Source organism: Eriocheir sinensis, chromosome 38 (assembly GCF_024679095.1).
Source record: "Eriocheir sinensis breed Jianghai 21 chromosome 38, ASM2467909v1, whole genome shotgun sequence".
Lineage (NCBI taxonomy): Eukaryota > Metazoa > Arthropoda > Malacostraca > Decapoda > Varunidae > Eriocheir > Eriocheir sinensis.
In genome coordinates this window covers 6,439,017-6,455,729 of record NC_066546.1, presented here as the reverse complement: position 1 = coordinate 6,455,729, position 16,713 = coordinate 6,439,017, and the positions used below count along the sequence as shown (strand labels likewise).

Below are 16,713 nucleotides of genomic sequence, written 5' to 3'. Positions count from 1 at the left end.
TTATTAGTGTTGAGGTTTGGTAGAATGCATTGGATGAAGGAGATTTTTTTTTTGTTTTTTTTGAGAAGCATTATCAGATCACGAGACAAACTGCGCTTTTTACAGGAAAGGAAACTGAGTGACCTTTTTTTTTTAATCATAGTGTTACGTGTTATTAGTGATGAGGTTTGGGAGAATGGATTAGATGAAGGAGAATTACTTTTTTTCCGAGAAGCTTCATCAGATTACGAGACAAACTGCGCTTTTTACAGCAAAGGAAACTGAGTGACCTTTTTTTTTAATCATAGTGTTACGGGTTATTAGTGATGAGGTTTGATGAAGTGGACTGGAAGTGCGAGCTTTTTTAATATTTTCCGAGAAGCATCATCAGATCACGAGACAAATGCGCTTTTTACGGGAAAGGAAACTGAGTGACCTTTTTTTTTTTTATCATAGTGTTACGTTAGTGATGTGAGGGTTTGGTAGAATGGCTGATGAAGGAGAATTTTTTTCCGTGACCTTTTTTTATCATAGTGTTACGTGTTATTAGTGATGAGGTTTGATGGACAGGACTGGAAGTGCTAGATATTTATTTTCCCGAGAAGTATCATCAGATAACGATACCAACTGCACTTTATTTTTTTTTTACAGGAATAGAAACTACGTGACCTTTTTTTTTTTATCATAGCGTCACGTGTTATTAGTGGTGAGGTTTGATGGAGGAATTTAAAGTGCTCGGGATGTTTTACTTACCGAGGAACATCAAAAGGTTACGAGATACTGACGCAAACTGATTTTTTTCACATCAACGGAGGAAGCTCGAGGGTAAAAAGAAATTATATAGAAAAAAAAGACGCTATGCCGCCTATCCACTAAAGCGAGAAGCAAAAAATATATCAAAACGAATATCTATATCTCGTAAAGCCAAATTATTTTTATACAGTTATGGAGGCAGTTAAAGAAATAATGCAGAAAAAAAGACGCTCTGCCGCCTATCCACTAAAGCGAGAAGTAAAAAATATATCAAAACGAATAACTATATCTCGTAAAATCGTTATGGAGGCAGTTAAAGAAATAATACAGAGAAAAAAAGACGCTCTGCCGCCTATCCACTAAAGCGTGTAGTAAAAAATATATCAAAACGAATATCTATATCTCGTAAAATCAAATTATCTTTATCAGTTATGGAGGCAGTTAAAGAAATAATACACAGAAAAAAAAGACGCTATGCCGCCCATCGCCAAAACCGAGAAATAAGAAAAAATAAATATAAATAATGTCGTCGTAGAATAAATACATTTTTGTACAGGTATGGAGACAGTTAAAGTCCACCCTCCCTCCCCCCCCGAAAAAAAAAGGTACAGGAAAAGTCATTTAACTCGCAGCTCCCCAAAATCAAAAAATAAAGTACTATCTAAATTGAGATCTCCGTACAGTGACAGCAATTTTTTTTACAGTAATGGAAGCAGCTCAGAGGGGAAAAAAAAAATATATATAAAAAAAAAAATAAATAAATAAAAAGTCCGCTATGTCGATTATCCTCCTCAAAAGCAAATAATAAGACTATTCACATGAATATCTCCGTGCGATGACTCCAATTTTTTCTTATGTCGGCAATTTTGGCAAGGATAATTTAGTCTCGTTTTTTTTTTTTTTTTTTTTTTGCCGGTGCAGCGTCTAGAGGGCTTTTTTTTTTTTTTTGTCGCCGTTTTGTTTATTGGGTTATTTTTCTCTCGTTTTAAGTTTGCCTTCATATTCATTTAATGGCTGTTCTGAGAGTTCGAAGTAATTTGGCCTGGCTTTTTTTGTTACGGTTTTTGATTTTTGCCCTGGAGCTGCTTCCTTCAAGGGCAATAAATAAGAAAGAAAAAAATTAAAAGATACAAGAAAAGTCCGCTGGGCAATAAATAAGAAAGAAAAAAAATTAAAAGATACAAGAAAAGTCCGCTGGGCAATAAATAAGAAAAAAAAAATTAAAAGATACAGGAAAAGTCCGCTGGGCAATAAATAAGATAAAAAATTTAAAAGATACAGGAAAAGTCCGCTGGGCAATAAATAAGAAAGAAAAAAAAAGATACAGGAAAAGTCCGCTGGGCAATAAATAAGAAAGAAAAAAAAAAGATACAAGAAAAGTCCGCTGGGCAATAAATAAGATAAAAAATTTAAAAGATACAGGAAAAGTCCGCTGGGCAATAAATAAGAAATAAAAAAAAAAAAAAGGAAAAGTCCCCTGGGCAATAAATAAGAAAGAAAAAAAAAGAAAAGATACAGGAAAAGTCCGCTGGTCAATAAATAAGAAAGAAAAAATTAAAGATACAGGAAAAGTCCGCTGGGCAATAAATAAGAAAGAAAAAAATAAAAGATACAGGAAAAGTCCGCTGGGCAATAAATAAGAAAGAAAAAAAAAAGATACAGGAAAAGTCCGCTGGGCAATAAATAAGAAAGAAAAAAAAAGATACAGGAAAAGTCCGCTGGGCAATAAATAAGAAAGAAAAAAAAAGATACAGGAAAAGTCCGCTGGGCAATAAATAAGAAAGAAAAAAATAAAAGATACAGGAAAAGTCCGCTGGGCAATAAATAAGAAAGAAAAAAATAAAAGATACAGGAAAAGTCCGCTGGGCAATAAATAAGAAAGAAAAAAATAAAAGATACAGGAAAAGTCCGCTGGGCAATAAATAAGAAAGAAAAAAATAAAAGATACAGGAAAAGTCCGCTATGTCGATACTATCATCCTAAAAAGCAAAAAATTAAAGATCACCCAAATGAATATCCACGTACAATGAGTCCTTTTTTTTAAACAGCGATGGAGGCAGTTCAAGGGAGAAAAAAGTCTTCTATATTGATTTTCAGCCTCAAAAGCGAAAAAAAAAAAACTACTCACATGAATATCTACGTACAAAGACTCCTCATTTTTATATACAGCAATGGAGGCAGTTCAGTGGAGGAAAAGTCAACCATATCTATTATCATCCACAAAAGCGAAACATAAAAAAAAACTACATACATGAATATCTTCGTGGAATGAAACCATTTTTTTTATACGTCAATGAAGGCGGAGCAGTTCAAGGTGAAAAAAGAAAAGAAAAGAAAACAGAAATAAAAGTCCTTTGTCCCGCTGCTCTCCCGAAAAGCGAAAAGTAAAAGAACATCAAAATGAATGTCCTCGTATAATTAATGCATTTTTTCCTTTTGAATGTCTCTTAAATCACTCTTGAAGGTTTCCGAGTCAGTGGATGCGTTTGATGCCATGAATGTCCTCGTTTGAAGTGATACTTGACTTACAAATTCAGGGCAAAATCTTCGACTTAAAGACTAAAACTCAGTTAGATTCTCTCTTAAAGGTTTCCAAAGAGTTTAAATGATGTTTCTGAATGCGCTTTTATGGACTATTTCTTTCTATATTTTTTTTACCTTTACATATGATTTCAATTATCCAGAGAAGTAGAATTTTCAAGAGGAGAGTATCCGAGGGAGGCGGTGGCCGAGTGGTTAGCGTGCGGGCGTGGTTCGAGTCCTCACTGACGCACGTTGACAATTTTAAACCATCGCCGAGTGGCAGGCAACGTTAACTTCAGTAACTTCGATCAAATGGAGCACCGGGGGCAGCATGGGCCAAGCAAGTCGTACATCACGGCAGCCACTATAAGTAAAATTCGCCTGCGCCACTAACGCGCTGGGGTCGTACAGGAGACTCCTCAAAAAAGTCTATCGGCGCAACGAGCAGCACCTTAAAAAAAAAAAAAAAAAAAAAAAAATAATAATAATAATAATAATAGAAAAAATAAATCAAGACACCTCTCCATCCGGAATCGACCCCATTTTTGGCCCCTCTTTCCTTTTTCCTTTTCTCGGAGCAGCGTTTAGCGGTATTCTTTTGTTGATGATCTTGTTTTTTGGCCTTGAGCCGCCTCCCGTGTCATAGAAAAAGTACTTGTTTCAGTAGTGTCCCACGCCTCTCCGTCAGGACAAAACCGCCAGACTTAAGACCGAAACTTCATCAAATTCTCTCGCTCATTTGGCCTTAAGAGAGAGACTATTAACCAGCCCCGGCACGTCCTTCAGGAGAGTATTGAATGCCTCTGCAATTAGGGCCATGATTGCTCTCTTGACTGTTCTCATTATCAACTCTCGGGCCCAACGGAGTGAAAACGAGGCCTTCAGCGCACTGACTGAGCTGAGCCGGAGATGTCGAAATTTAATGACACAGGATTTTTTTCTCTCTCGTTTTAAATTGTGGACGCTAGGAAAGCAGAACGCATTAAAATATCAACTTCTCCGGAAACTAATATAAGCTGAAAAGATGAAAAAAGGGAAAAACATCACATAGGAAAAATCCATTTCTCGGGAAACATGAAGTTATATGTAAAGGTTTAGGTTTATTCGCTATTCTAAAAGTTTGTGATACTTTTTGGCCTCTCGTTTTTTTTTCTTTTACCGGAGGGGGCTTTTTTGTTGCCGTTTTGTGTGCTGGGTTATTTTTCTCTCGTTTTAAGTTTGCCTTCATATTCATTTATTGGCTGTTCTGAAAGTTCGTAATAATTTGGTCAAGCTTTTTTTGTTACGGTTTTTGTTATTTTACCCTGGAGCTGCTTCCTTTATTGAAAAAAAAAATCGCTTCAGTTCTCATACACGTGTTCGCTACAGGAATAAGTGTATAGATAACAGTGGGATGGACGATAACAGGCAGAGGTGGAAGAGGGAAAGAAAGTCACACTGAAAAAATGCTTACCTCGAAATTTGGTATAACATGTTAAGGTGGACACGAGGAAAAGAAAAAGAAATGCATTAAAATTATCAACTCCGGAAACCTAATATTTTTTTTTTACAGCAGAGGAGACAGTGCAAGGGCGTAAAAAAAAAGAAGAAAAACTAAAATAATCTAAATAGAGTACAAAAAAGAAAATCAGTTTTGGGAAATATAAACTGAAACGATGAAAAAAGAGTAAAAATCACATGAAAAAAATCTACTTCTCCAGAAACTTGAAGGTAAAAAACATATATGGGAATAAAGTCACAATCGATCGTTATGCCAACTAACATGAATAAGAAAAAAAATAAAAAATAAAAAAATGCGAACGTTTCTTATTTATTCTTTTCAAATTCAAAATATATAAGAAAAACGATGAAGCTAGTGATTTTAAAATACCACAAGTGTGTAAAAAGTTGCTTATCAAATCCATCAACTGAGCTTCTCTATATAATCCACTTCATTCGTCTTAACCTTTTGAAAAGCGAATAATATTAAAAATCGAATACTGTTGTTTCTTCATGCGTGTAAAACGTGACTTATCGAATCCATCAACGTGCACCTGGTCCAATCATCTTTACCTTCTGATTGGCTCGATAATGACTGGAGGCTCTCAGACGGATACTGCAAAGAACTTCAATTTATCAGGTATCAAGTATCAGGACCTCTCTTTTTGGCCACTCCTTTGACCTCTATTCAGGAGCATTAAGTAGCGGGCTTTTTTTTTTATATTTTTCTTTACGCCCTTGAACTGTCTCCTTGGCTGTAAAGAAGAAAAAAAAAAACTTTCCGATACACCTGCCACACGCGGACCAGGTGACAAACAGGTAAATCTAATCTGATCGAGGTGCGCGGAGGAGATAAATATTGTGACTCCTGTTCGCAAAGGCTTCAGTGGAATTGCAGTCATCATAACAGAGAGAGAGAGAGGGAACGAAAGCGAGAGCGAGAGAGAGAGAGAGAGAGAGAGAGAGAGAGAGAGACCGCCACAGGTTCTCCGTCGCATGTGTGGGAGAGAAAAATACGGAGGAAAAAAAGGAATGAAAAAAAAATAACGAAGGAGGAAGATTCGTGAATGGAAACTTCGAGGCTGGGTATAAAAAGTGTTGGGTACACACACACACACACACACACACACACACACACACACACACTAGATTTGATAACTTGCGTGGGTTTGTTTGTGTGTGTGGTGGTGGTGGTGGGGGAGGGGAGATTTGTTTCCTCCTCCTCCTCTTCCTCCTCCTCCTCCTCCTCCTTATGTTCTGCTCTTGGTCTTGTTCCTGTTCTTGTTCCTCTTTTTCTACAGCATAATCATCTTCATCTTTTTAGTCTCCATCTTCTGTCTTCTCCTCCGCCTCTTCCTCTCTCTTATATTCTCTACACATTCCTCCTCCTCCTCCTTTTTCCTCTTCTTCTTTTTCGTCTTCTTCTTGCTCATTCGTCTTTTTCTCTTCTTCCTGCTTCCTCATTCTCCTCCTCCTCGTCCTTCTTCTGCGCCATCCATTTTTTGCTCATTTCCTCTCATGATTATTTCCCTTGGTCTCTGTCCTCAGGGAGACGGGCGGGAGGAACATCACGACGAAGGTGCAGGAGAAGGAGAAAGCCCAGGGACAGAAGACTTCCAGGAACCAGCAGTCCACGTCAGGAGGCCGCAGGTACACACACACACACACACACACACACACACACACACGAAAACACGTACATACAACTGAGGTCCTCGCATACCGACACAAGTATTCACACATTAACTTTCTTTCTTGCTTGTTCCACCTTTCCTTCTCCTTTTTCGGCCTCTCTCTTCCTCTCTTTCTTCCTCTCTTCTTACACACACACACACACACACACACACACACACACACACACACACACACACGCACACGAACACACGTACACACAATTGAGGTCCTCGCATACCTACACAGATATTTACACATCAACTTAATCCCTTTCTTGCTTGTTCCACCTTTCTTTCTCCTTCTTTGGTTTCTCTCTTTCTTTTTCTTCCTCTCTTCTAACACACACACACACACACACACACACACACACACACACACACACACACACACACCATCATTACGTTCCCTTCATACGTACACAAATATAACTTCTATTCTTTTTTTTCTTTTTCACTTATCTTTTTCTATTTCTCCTTTCCTTCCTTTCACCCATCGCCTAGTGTTTTTCTCTTCTTTATTTTTCTTTTCTTCTTTTTCTCCTCTTTTTTCCTGTTCCTGATTCTCTTCTCATATTTTGACTAATCTTTTCCTCTTCTTTGCTTGCTTTATCTCTCTTTTCCTTTCCTTTCTCCTTTCTTTTCCTATTATTTTCTGTTCCTTCTCTCCACTTCTTATTCTTCGTCTGTTATTTTCATCTTCTTTGTTCGCTTTCTCATTATTTTCTTCTTTTTTCTTCTATCTCATTTCTTTTCGTTTTTAGTTTCTTCTTCCTCCTCCTCCTCCTTGTTCCTGTTCCTGTTCTTCTTTTTCTTCTTCATCATAGTCATCTCCCTCTTCTGTCTTCTCCTCCTCCTCCTCTTTCTCCTACTTTCCACACATTTCTCCTCCTTTTTTCTTCTTCTTTTTCTTTTTCTTCTTCTTGCTCCTTTTTTTTCCTACTTCCTTCTCCTCCTCCTCCTACTGAGCCAACCATTTTTTGCTAATTTTCTCACAGTTTTCTGCTCTTCCTCTTAGCATTGTTCTTCGACTTTACCCTCTGGTTCTTATTCTTTTTTCCGCTTTCAAAATCTTCTTCCTCTTCCTCCTCCTCCTCTTCCTCATGCTTTTCTTCTTGGGTTTGTACTTCGTCTTCTCCTCCTCTCTTCCATGCTTTTTTTCCTTTGTTTTTACTTCGTCTTTTTCTTTTTGTTGTCTCCTATATCTTCTTTCTTCTTCCTCCTCTTCCTCCTCCTCTCCATGCTCTCCTTTTGGGCTTCGTTCTTCAACTTTTCCTTCCTGTTCTTATTCTTGTTCTTCTTCAACATAATCATCTACATCTTTTTAGTCTCCATCTTCTGTTTTCTCCTCCTCCTCTTTTTCCTCCTTTTCACATATTCCTCAGCCTCCTCCTCCTTCTCCTTCTCCTCTTTCCTCTTCGTCATCATTCAGTCTTCTCTTCATCAGGGTTGCCACGCAGGAGACGCAGAAGTTCAAAGCCAGCATCGAAGTGGCGCCGCTGGACCACGCCACCTTCTACGTCTTCTACGAGCAGCTCCTTCAGCGGGTGCAGGGGCGGTACACCTACACCGTCCACCTGCCACCCTACGCCGTGAGTCTCAGGGTCATATTCCTCATCCTCCTTTAGTTCTTCTTATTATTATTCTGATTATTCTTTTTATTTTCTTTCTTCATTTTGCTCCTCTCTTTTTTTCTTCTTCCTGCTTCCTAATCCTTCTTCGCCTCTATATTTTGCTTATTTTCTTTCTTCTTTCTCCTCTTTTTTTCATCTTCCTACTTCCTAATCCTTCTTCGCCACTATATTTTCCTTATTTTCTTTCTTCTTTCTCCTCCTTTTTTCTTCTTCCTACTTCCTAATCCTTCTTCGCCACTATATTTTCCTTATTTTCTTTCTTCTTTCTCCTCCTTTTTTCATCTTCCTACTTCCTAATCCTTCTTCGCCACTATATTTTCCTCATTTTCTCGCAGGATTCCTATTTTTTCCTTCTCTCTCTTCTTTCTTTTCGTTTTCAGTGTCTTCTTCCTCCTCCTCCTCATGCTCTTCTTGGCCTTATTCTTCAACCTTCACCGCCCAACCTTACAAATCTGGCAAGGCTTTCGTAGGAGTTTTGGGCATTTCCAGGGGTAGTTTAATGACTCGTCTGGTAGTAGTTTGGCCTTTCTTCTGTCCCACCGTCTTCTGTACCGCCTTCTTCTGTAAGGGTCATATTCCATCTTATTGTGTTTCCTCAACTTTAGTCTGTTCTTTAAGGTTTTGTTAATTTTTTTTCCTTTTTATTATTTATTGTTTTTTAATTGTTTTTTTTTTCCTCCTGTTATTTCTTCTTCCTGTTTTTTTCTTGTTGTTTCATCCTGTTTTTTCATCCTGTTTCTTCTTCCTGTTTTTTCCTCCTGTTGTTTTTTCTTCCTGTTTTTTTTTCTACTGTTTTTTTCTTCCTGTTATTTATTTTTTGTTGTTGTCGTTGATGTTGTTGTTGTTGTTGTTGTTGTTGTTGTTGTTGTTGTTGATGATGTGGACCACCTTCCAGGGCACACGTGAACAGCGGGTGGAGGTGAGGGTGAAGGAGGCGGCCGTAATTAGGAATCTACAGGTGCTCCAACAACCCAGCCCTCCGTCAGGTAAGCTAGACATCCGTTGCACTATTATTATTATTATTATTATTATTATTATTATTATTATTATTATCATTATTAGCAGTAGTAGTAATAGTAGTAGTAGTAGTAGTAGTAGTAGTAGTAGTAGTAGTAGTAGTAGTAAAGAAACACACATAAACAACCAGGAACTAAAGTGTTTTCCCGTTGTCACCACGAAAACACGACAAACATAGCGCAGGAGAGAGGATGATAATAAGGATGATGACGATTAGGAGGAGGAGGAAGAGGAGAAGGAGGAGGAGGAGACAGAGGAAGAAGAAGAAGAAATAGTCGAATAAGGAGACTGATAACGAAAGACTAGGATGTAAAGCCATTTAAAAAGACCTTTACTTAATTAACCTACTCATCCACTTATCTTTTAATTACCCTCATTATTCTTCCCTGCAGTGAGAGAAGAGATAACGAAAGACAACGAAATAATCCTCACGTACCATCGAGGAGGAGGAGGAGGGGGAGGAAGAGAAGGAGAAAGAAGAGACGAAGAAGAAGACGGAGACGAAAAAGTAGAAGCAAACATCCCCAACCACATCACCACTGACTCAAGCAACAGAAACAACAACAGTAACGTGAATGTAACAACGTCTGGCAACAGCACTAGCAGCAACAGCAGCAGTAATAGCACCAGTAGCAGTAGTAATAGCAGCAGGGAGGTCGCCGTCAGTAGCAGGAGTCGCCGAAGTGTCGCCAACGAGTCTAACGGAATGAAGGACAAGAACAGGCTATCCATAAACTACGATGCGGAAAGAGCAACGGATGGAGGCGAAATACAGGTGAGAAGGAGGAGGAAAAGGAGGAGGAGACGGAGGAGAAGGAAAGAAAGGGAATGAAGACGAAAGAGATTATAAGGAGGGGAGGAGGAGGAGGAGGGAAATGGGGATAGAAGGGAAGAGAGGGAGGAGGGAAGGAGGGAAAGAAGGAGAGGGAAAGAAAGGAAGGCGAAAAGGAGGAGGAGGAGGAGGGGAGAAGGAGAGAAAGGAGAAAGAAGGAAGGGAGAAGGGAGAAGAAGGGAAGGAAGGAAAGGAAGGCGAAAAGGAGGAGAGAAGGAGGGAAAGGAGAAAAAAGAGAGGAAGGGTAAAGGGAGAAGAAGAAGGGAAGGAAGGAAAGGAAGGCGAAAAGGAGGAGAGAAGGAGGGAAAGGAGAAAAAAGAGAGGAAGGGTAAAGGGAGAAGAAGAAGGGAAGGAAGGAAAGGAAGGCGAAAAGGAGGAGAGAAGGAGGGAAAGGAGAAAGAAGGAAGGGAGGAGGAAAGGAAAGAAAGGAAGGCGAAGAGGAATAATACTATCCTCAAATCCTTCCTATCTTTGGAAGAAGAGGAGGAGGAGGAGAAGGAGCAGGAGGAGGAAGAGAAAGAGGAAGAGGAGGAGAGCATAACGAACACACATAAAAAAAGAAAAAAAAAATAACGAGGAGGAAAGCTAGGTGACGGGAGCGAGGAGGAAAAAAACAGAGGAAAAAAATACCTGGAGGAGAAAACCTGAAAAATGAGGAAGAAAAAGAAGGAAATGAGGATACAGAGAGAAGGAGAGGAGGAGGAGGGGAAGGAAGAGGACGAGGAGGAGGAAGAAGGAGGAGGATTAGAATGAGGACACAGAGAGGAGGAGAAGAGGCAGAAGAGGAGGAGGAATACATAGGAATACATAGGAAGAACAGACACCAGAAGACCTATCGGTCTATGGCGAGGGTGTCTGTTTACTACCGCTACTACTAGTAATCTACGTGTGGTAGGACAGGACAGAATAGATGAAGGCTCCTCCCCACCCACCTCTCCCTCCGGCAACGTGCCGGCAGGAAATAGTTAGAAGAGAACACCATGTACCTTTAAGGAAGAAAGGGACATGGAAATTTTACAGTAAAGAGAGAAATAAGAGGAAATTACTACCCTTAACTTACACTACTGGTAACCTAAGCTGTGGGGGAAAATGACTTCATTACATAAGAACATAAGAACATGGAAACACAGGGAGAATGGAAGAGGACGAGTGGCCAACACAGGGCAGCCTCAGGATCCAGACCTGAGGCTCCTCAGGAGGAGGAGGAAGAGGAGGAGGTGAAGGAGGGGAATAGGGGCCGTTGAAGGAAGAGGACGAGGAGGAGGAAGAAGAGGAGGAGGATTAGAATGAGGACACGGAGAGGAGGAGGAGGAGCAGGAGGAGGAGGAAGAAGAGGGGGATGTGGGCCGTGGAAGGGAGAGGACGAGGAGGAGGAAGAAGAGGAGGAGGATTAGAATGAGGACACAGAGAGGAGGAGAAGAGGCAGAAGAGGAGGAGGAGGAGGAGGAGGAGGAGGAGGGGAAGGAGGGGAATAGGGGCCGTTGAAGGAAGAGGACGAGGAGGAGGAAGAAGAGGAGGAGGTTTAGAATGAGGACACAGAGAGGAGGAGAAGAGGCAGAAGAGGAGGAAGAGGAAGAGGAGGAGGAGAGGGATATTGGTCGAGGGAGGTGGAGGAGGAGGATGAGGAAGAAGAGGAGAACTATTAGCCATTTCACTATGAGAATAAACACAAATACATTCAGAAAGAGGAAATTTAAATACAACCAAACAACCACATACGAACTTAACAACAACACAACCCACAACTAACACACAGACACATATAGAACCCAACCCAACCCCTTCTGCTCCTCCTATGGGTCACAAACACACCCAGAAAGAGGACACACAACCAAACAACCACACGAGGACTTAACAACCACACCGCAACCCAAACACATCAACCACAACAGGACACACACACATACAGAACCCAACCTAACCTCTTTTCTGGACTCCCAATCTCTTTATCTTTTCCTAGTGGAGCGTCTACATAGGGTCGCATTTGGAGACATTTCGCCGCCCAAGAACACATATTTGACAAGGCATTCGAAGGAGTTGTGGGCATTTCCATTTCTCACATCAATTATTTCTAAAGGTCAAAAAGGGGGTCAGTTGGGTTCTAATGAGTGTTTCTTAGGTTCATGGTTCAGAAGAAGACTCACACTATCACCAGGGTCATAAAACTACCCCTGTAAACGCCCACAACTCCTACGAAAGCCTTGTCAAATGTGTGTTTCTTCAGGTTCATGGTTCAGAAGAAGACACACTACCACCAGGGTCATTTAACTACCCCTGGAAATGCCCAAAACTCCTACGAGAGCTTTGTCAAATGAGTGTTTCTTAGGTTCATGGTACAGAAGAAAGGTTACACTACCACCAGGGTCATTTAACTACCCTTGGAAATGCCCAAAACTCCTACGAGAGCTTTGTCAAATGAGTGTTTCTTAGGTTCATGGTACAGAAGAAGACTCACACTACCACCAGGGTCATAAAACTACCCCTGGAAATGCCCACAACTCCTACGAAAGCCTTGTCAAATGTGTGTTTCTTAGGTTCACGGTTCAGAAGAAGACTCACACTACCACCAGGGTCATAAAACTACCCCTGGAAACGCCCACAACTCCTACGAAAGCCTTGTCAAATGTGTGTTTCTTCAGGTTCACGGTACAGAAGAAGACTCACACTACCACCAGGGTCATAAAACTACCCCTGGAAACGCCCACAACTCCTACGAAAGCCTTGTCAAATGTGTGTTTCTTAGGTTCATGGTACAGAAGAAGACTCACACTACCACCAGGGTCATAAAACTACCCCTGGAAACGCCCACAACTCCTACGAAAGTGTTGTTAAATGTGTGTTTCTTCAGGTTCATGGTACAGAAGAAGACTCACACTACCACCAGGGTCATAAAACTACTCCTGGAAACGCCCACAACTCCTACGAAAGCCTTGTCAAATGTGTGTTTCTTAGGTTCACGGTACAGAAGAAGACTCACACTACCACCAGGGTCATAAAACTACCCCTGGAAACGCCCACAACTCCAACGAAAGCCTTGTCAAATGTGTGTTTCTTAGGTTCACGGTACAGAAGAAGGCTCACACTACCACCAGGGTCATAAAACTACCCCTGGAAACGCCCACAACTCCTACGAAAGCCTTGTCAAATGTGTGTTTCTTAGGTTCACGGTACAGAAGAAGGCTCACACTACCACCAGGGTCATAAAACTACCCCTGGAAACGCCCACAACTCCTACGAAAGCCTTGTCAAATGTGTGTTTCTTAGGTTCATGGTACAGAAGAAGACTCACACTACCACCAGGGTCATAAAACTACCCCTGGAAATGCCCACAACTCCTACGAAAGCCTTGTCAAATGTGTGTTTCTTAGGTTCACGGTACAGAAGAAGACTCACACTACCACCAGGGTCATAAAACTACCCCTGGAAACGCCCACAACTCCTACGAAAGCCTTGTTCTTGGGCTGCGACATGTCTTGTAATGCGATCCTAAATGTTTTCTTGTTGTTGTTTGTTGTTTTTTGCCCTTGAGCTGCCTCCCTTGCTGACCCCCCTCCCTTCTGCCCCTTCTACAGGTATTGGGGCGGTTCTTTGTGCACTACCTAAGCCCTGAGGGACTCCCGAAGCTGCCGGCGCACACTGTCTTCGCCCTCGACGTCTCTGGTTCCATGAGTGACCACGGGAAACTGGACCAGCTAAAGAAGGCGATCATAGCCATCATCAGAGGCATGCCGGCCGAGGACTCTTTTGAGGTGCGCGTGCCTGTGTGTGTGTGTGTGGGTGGGTGGGTGGGGGAGAGGGTGTTGGGGGGCTTTCGTATGCAAACCCAATCCAAAGTTAGTCGTAGTTAGGTCACAGAGAGAGAGAGAGAGAGAGAGATCGAGAGAGAGAGAGAGCGAGAGTTGAGAGAGAGAGAGAGAGAGATAGAGAGAGAGAGAGAGAGAGAGAGAGAGAGAGAGAGAGAGAGAGAGAGAGAGAGAGAGAGAGAGAGAGAGAGAGAGAGAGAGAGAGAGAGAGAGAGAGAGAGAGAGAGAGAGAGAGAGAGAGAGAGAGAGAGAGAGAGAGAGAGAGAGAGAGAGAGAGAGAGAGAGGAAAAAGGGAAAGGGAGGAGGAAAAGGTCTAGAGATGGAGGAAAAGAAAAGAGGTGGAGGAAAAGGTCTGGAGGTGGAGGAAAAGGTCTAGAGATGGAGGAAAAGGTCTGGAGATGGAGGAAAAGGTCTAGAGAGGGAAGAAAAGGTCTGGAGATGGACGAAAAGGTCTAGAGATGGAGGAAAAGGTCTGAAGATGGAGGAAAAGGTCTGGAGATGGAGGAAAAGGTCTGGAGATGGAGGAAAAGGTCTGGAGATGGAGGAAAAGGTCTGGAGATGGAGGAAAAGGTCTGGAGATGGAGGAAAAGGTCTGGAGATGGAGGAAAAGGTCTGGAGAGGGGAGGAAAAGGTCTGGAGATGGAGGAAAAGGTCTGGAGAGGGAGGAAAAGGTCTGGAGATGGAGGAAAAGGTCTGGAGATGGAGGAAAAGGTCTAGAGATGGAGGAAAATGTTTAGAGATGGAGGAAAAGGTCTGGAGATGGAGGAAAATGTTTAGAGATGGAGGAAAAGGTCTAGAGATGGAGAAAAAGGTCTAGAGATGGAGGAAAAGGTCTGCAGAGGGGAGGAAAAGGTTTAGAGATGGAAGAAAAGGTCTGGAGAGGGGAGGGGAGGAGAGATGGAGGAAAAGGTCTGGAGATGGAGAAAAATGGTCTGGAGATGGAGAAAAATGGTCTGGAGATGGAGTAAAAGGTCTAGAGGTGAAGGAAAAGGTCTGGAGATGGAGGAAAAAGTCTGGAGATGGAGGAAAAGGTCTGGAGATGGAGGAAAAGGTCTGGAGATGGAGGAAAAGGTCTGGAGAGCAACACTGCCAGATTGTCGTACTCAGCCTCCTATGTTTGCCGATGTCCGACCCCAAAACTGCCTCCTCGACCCCAATAACTGCCTTCATATATAGTTATCGTTAAAATGGTTAGTTATTGGTGTTTCTTGGCAATAGCTATGGCTTAGAAACTGGTAAATACGAGGCTCCGAGTACGATAATCTGGTAATGTTGCTGGAGAGGAAGATAATACACTTGAACCACCAACAACTCCCGAACAGGTCCTCGCGTTCTCCACCCGCGTTCGGTCCCTGGGCGTGTACAGAGCCCTGCCCGGCGAGGTGGAGGAGGGCGTGGCCAAGATTCAGGCGCTGCAGGCCCTGGGCGGCACCAACATCAACGAGGCGCTTCTGCAGGCGGTGACGGGGGCCAACACACATAACTCCACGCACGCCCCAGCACGCCAGGTAAAGGGGGGGGCAGGTAAGGGACGATGGGGAGGACAGGTCGGTATGCGGGAAAGTAAAAAGGGGTAGGGAAAGGGAGAGTTGGAGGCAAGAGGAACTGAGGGAGGGAGAATGGGGCAGAAGGGAAAAGGGATAGAGAGAAGAAGGGGTAGAGGAAGGGAGAGTTGGAGGGAAGAGGAACTGAGGGAGGGAGAGAGAGATAGAAGGAAAAAGGGATAGAGAGAAGAAGGGGTAGAGGAAGGGAGAGTTGAAAGGAAGAGGAACTGAGGGAGGGAGAGAGAGACAGAAGGGAAAAGGGATAGAGAGAAGAAGGGGTAGAGGAAGGGAAAGTTGGAGGGAAGAGGAACTGAGGGAGGGAGAGAGAGATAGAGGGAAAAAGGGATAGAGAAAGGAAGGGTTGGAGGAAAGAAAAATGGAGGAAGGGAGAAAAGCTAGGATAAACGAGTAGAAAAAGGAAGGGAGTAGAAATGGAAGGAAGGAGAAAGGAATAGAGAAAGGGAAGCGTTGGACTGAAGAGGAGCTGAGGGAGGGAGAAAGGGACAGAGAAAGGATAAAGGAAGGAAGATTGAGAAAAGAGAGGAATAGAGTTAATAAATGGTGAGATAGGGATAGGCAGGAAGGAATACGAGGAAATAGAGAACTGATGACTGAGAGAAGAAAGGAAGGGGGAAGCAAAGGTGATGTATAGATGAACAGACATAGACAGATAGATAGATAGATAGATAGATAGATAGATTGATTGATAGATAGACAGATGGATGGATAATTGAGAAACTTCCTTAACGATACCTTACACTCCAAGAACAACAAATTAAGTGACACTAGAAGCCCAATCAACTAACTAACTCTCTCTCTCTCTCTCTCTCTCTCTCTCTCTCTCTCTCCTTTATGGTGTTTTTCGTTATTTTTCTTTCATGTTCTGCCATTTCACGTCTCATTTTTTTCTCTTATTCTGTCTCTCAATTTCTACAACTACTTCTCTATCCAGTCCTCTCTCTATCTCTCTCTTCTCTCCTTTAATATGATTTTTCCGTTATTCTTCATCTTCCTATATTCCGTCGTTTCATAAGTCTGTTTTTCTTCTGTTATTCTGTCTCTCAATTTCTGCAACTACTTCTCTATCCAGTCCTCTCTCTATCTCTCTCTTCTCTCCCTTATATGATTTTTCCGTTATTCTTCTTAATATTTTCCGTCATTTCATAAGTCTGTTTTTCTTCTCTTATTCTGTCTCTCTTTCACTTTCTACAGTTTATCAAATCTCTTCCTACTACTTCTTTGTCCAGTCCTCTCTCTATTTCTCTTTTCTCTCCTTTTATATGATTTTTCCGTTATTCTTCTTAATATTTTCCGTCATTTCATAAGTCTGTTTTTCTTCTCTTATTCTGTCTCTCACTTTCTACAGTTTGCCCAATTCTCTTTCTACAATTTATCAAATCTCTTCCTACTAATTCTTTGTCCAACTCTCTATCTTTTGTCTCCTTTTATGTTTTTCCTTGATCTATCTTCCTATGTTCC

General features: G+C 41.8%; 1 protein-coding gene across 1 annotated transcript in view; it reads left to right on the top strand.

Annotated features, from left to right (window-relative positions):
- The window catches only part of LOC127008594 (inter-alpha-trypsin inhibitor heavy chain H1-like), a 145,251-nt gene that overhangs the window by 64,360 nt on the left and 64,178 nt on the right, over positions 1–16,713 (top strand). The window contains exons 4-9 of the mRNA XM_050880804.1: positions 6,283–6,384; positions 7,852–7,996; positions 8,934–9,024; positions 9,448–9,830; positions 13,460–13,636; positions 15,013–15,198. Of these exons, the coding sequence (XP_050736761.1) occupies positions 6,283–6,384; positions 7,852–7,996; positions 8,934–9,024; positions 9,448–9,830; positions 13,460–13,636; positions 15,013–15,198 (1,084 nt within the window). The remainder of the gene's footprint in view (positions 1–6,282; positions 6,385–7,851; positions 7,997–8,933; positions 9,025–9,447; positions 9,831–13,459; positions 13,637–15,012; positions 15,199–16,713) is intronic.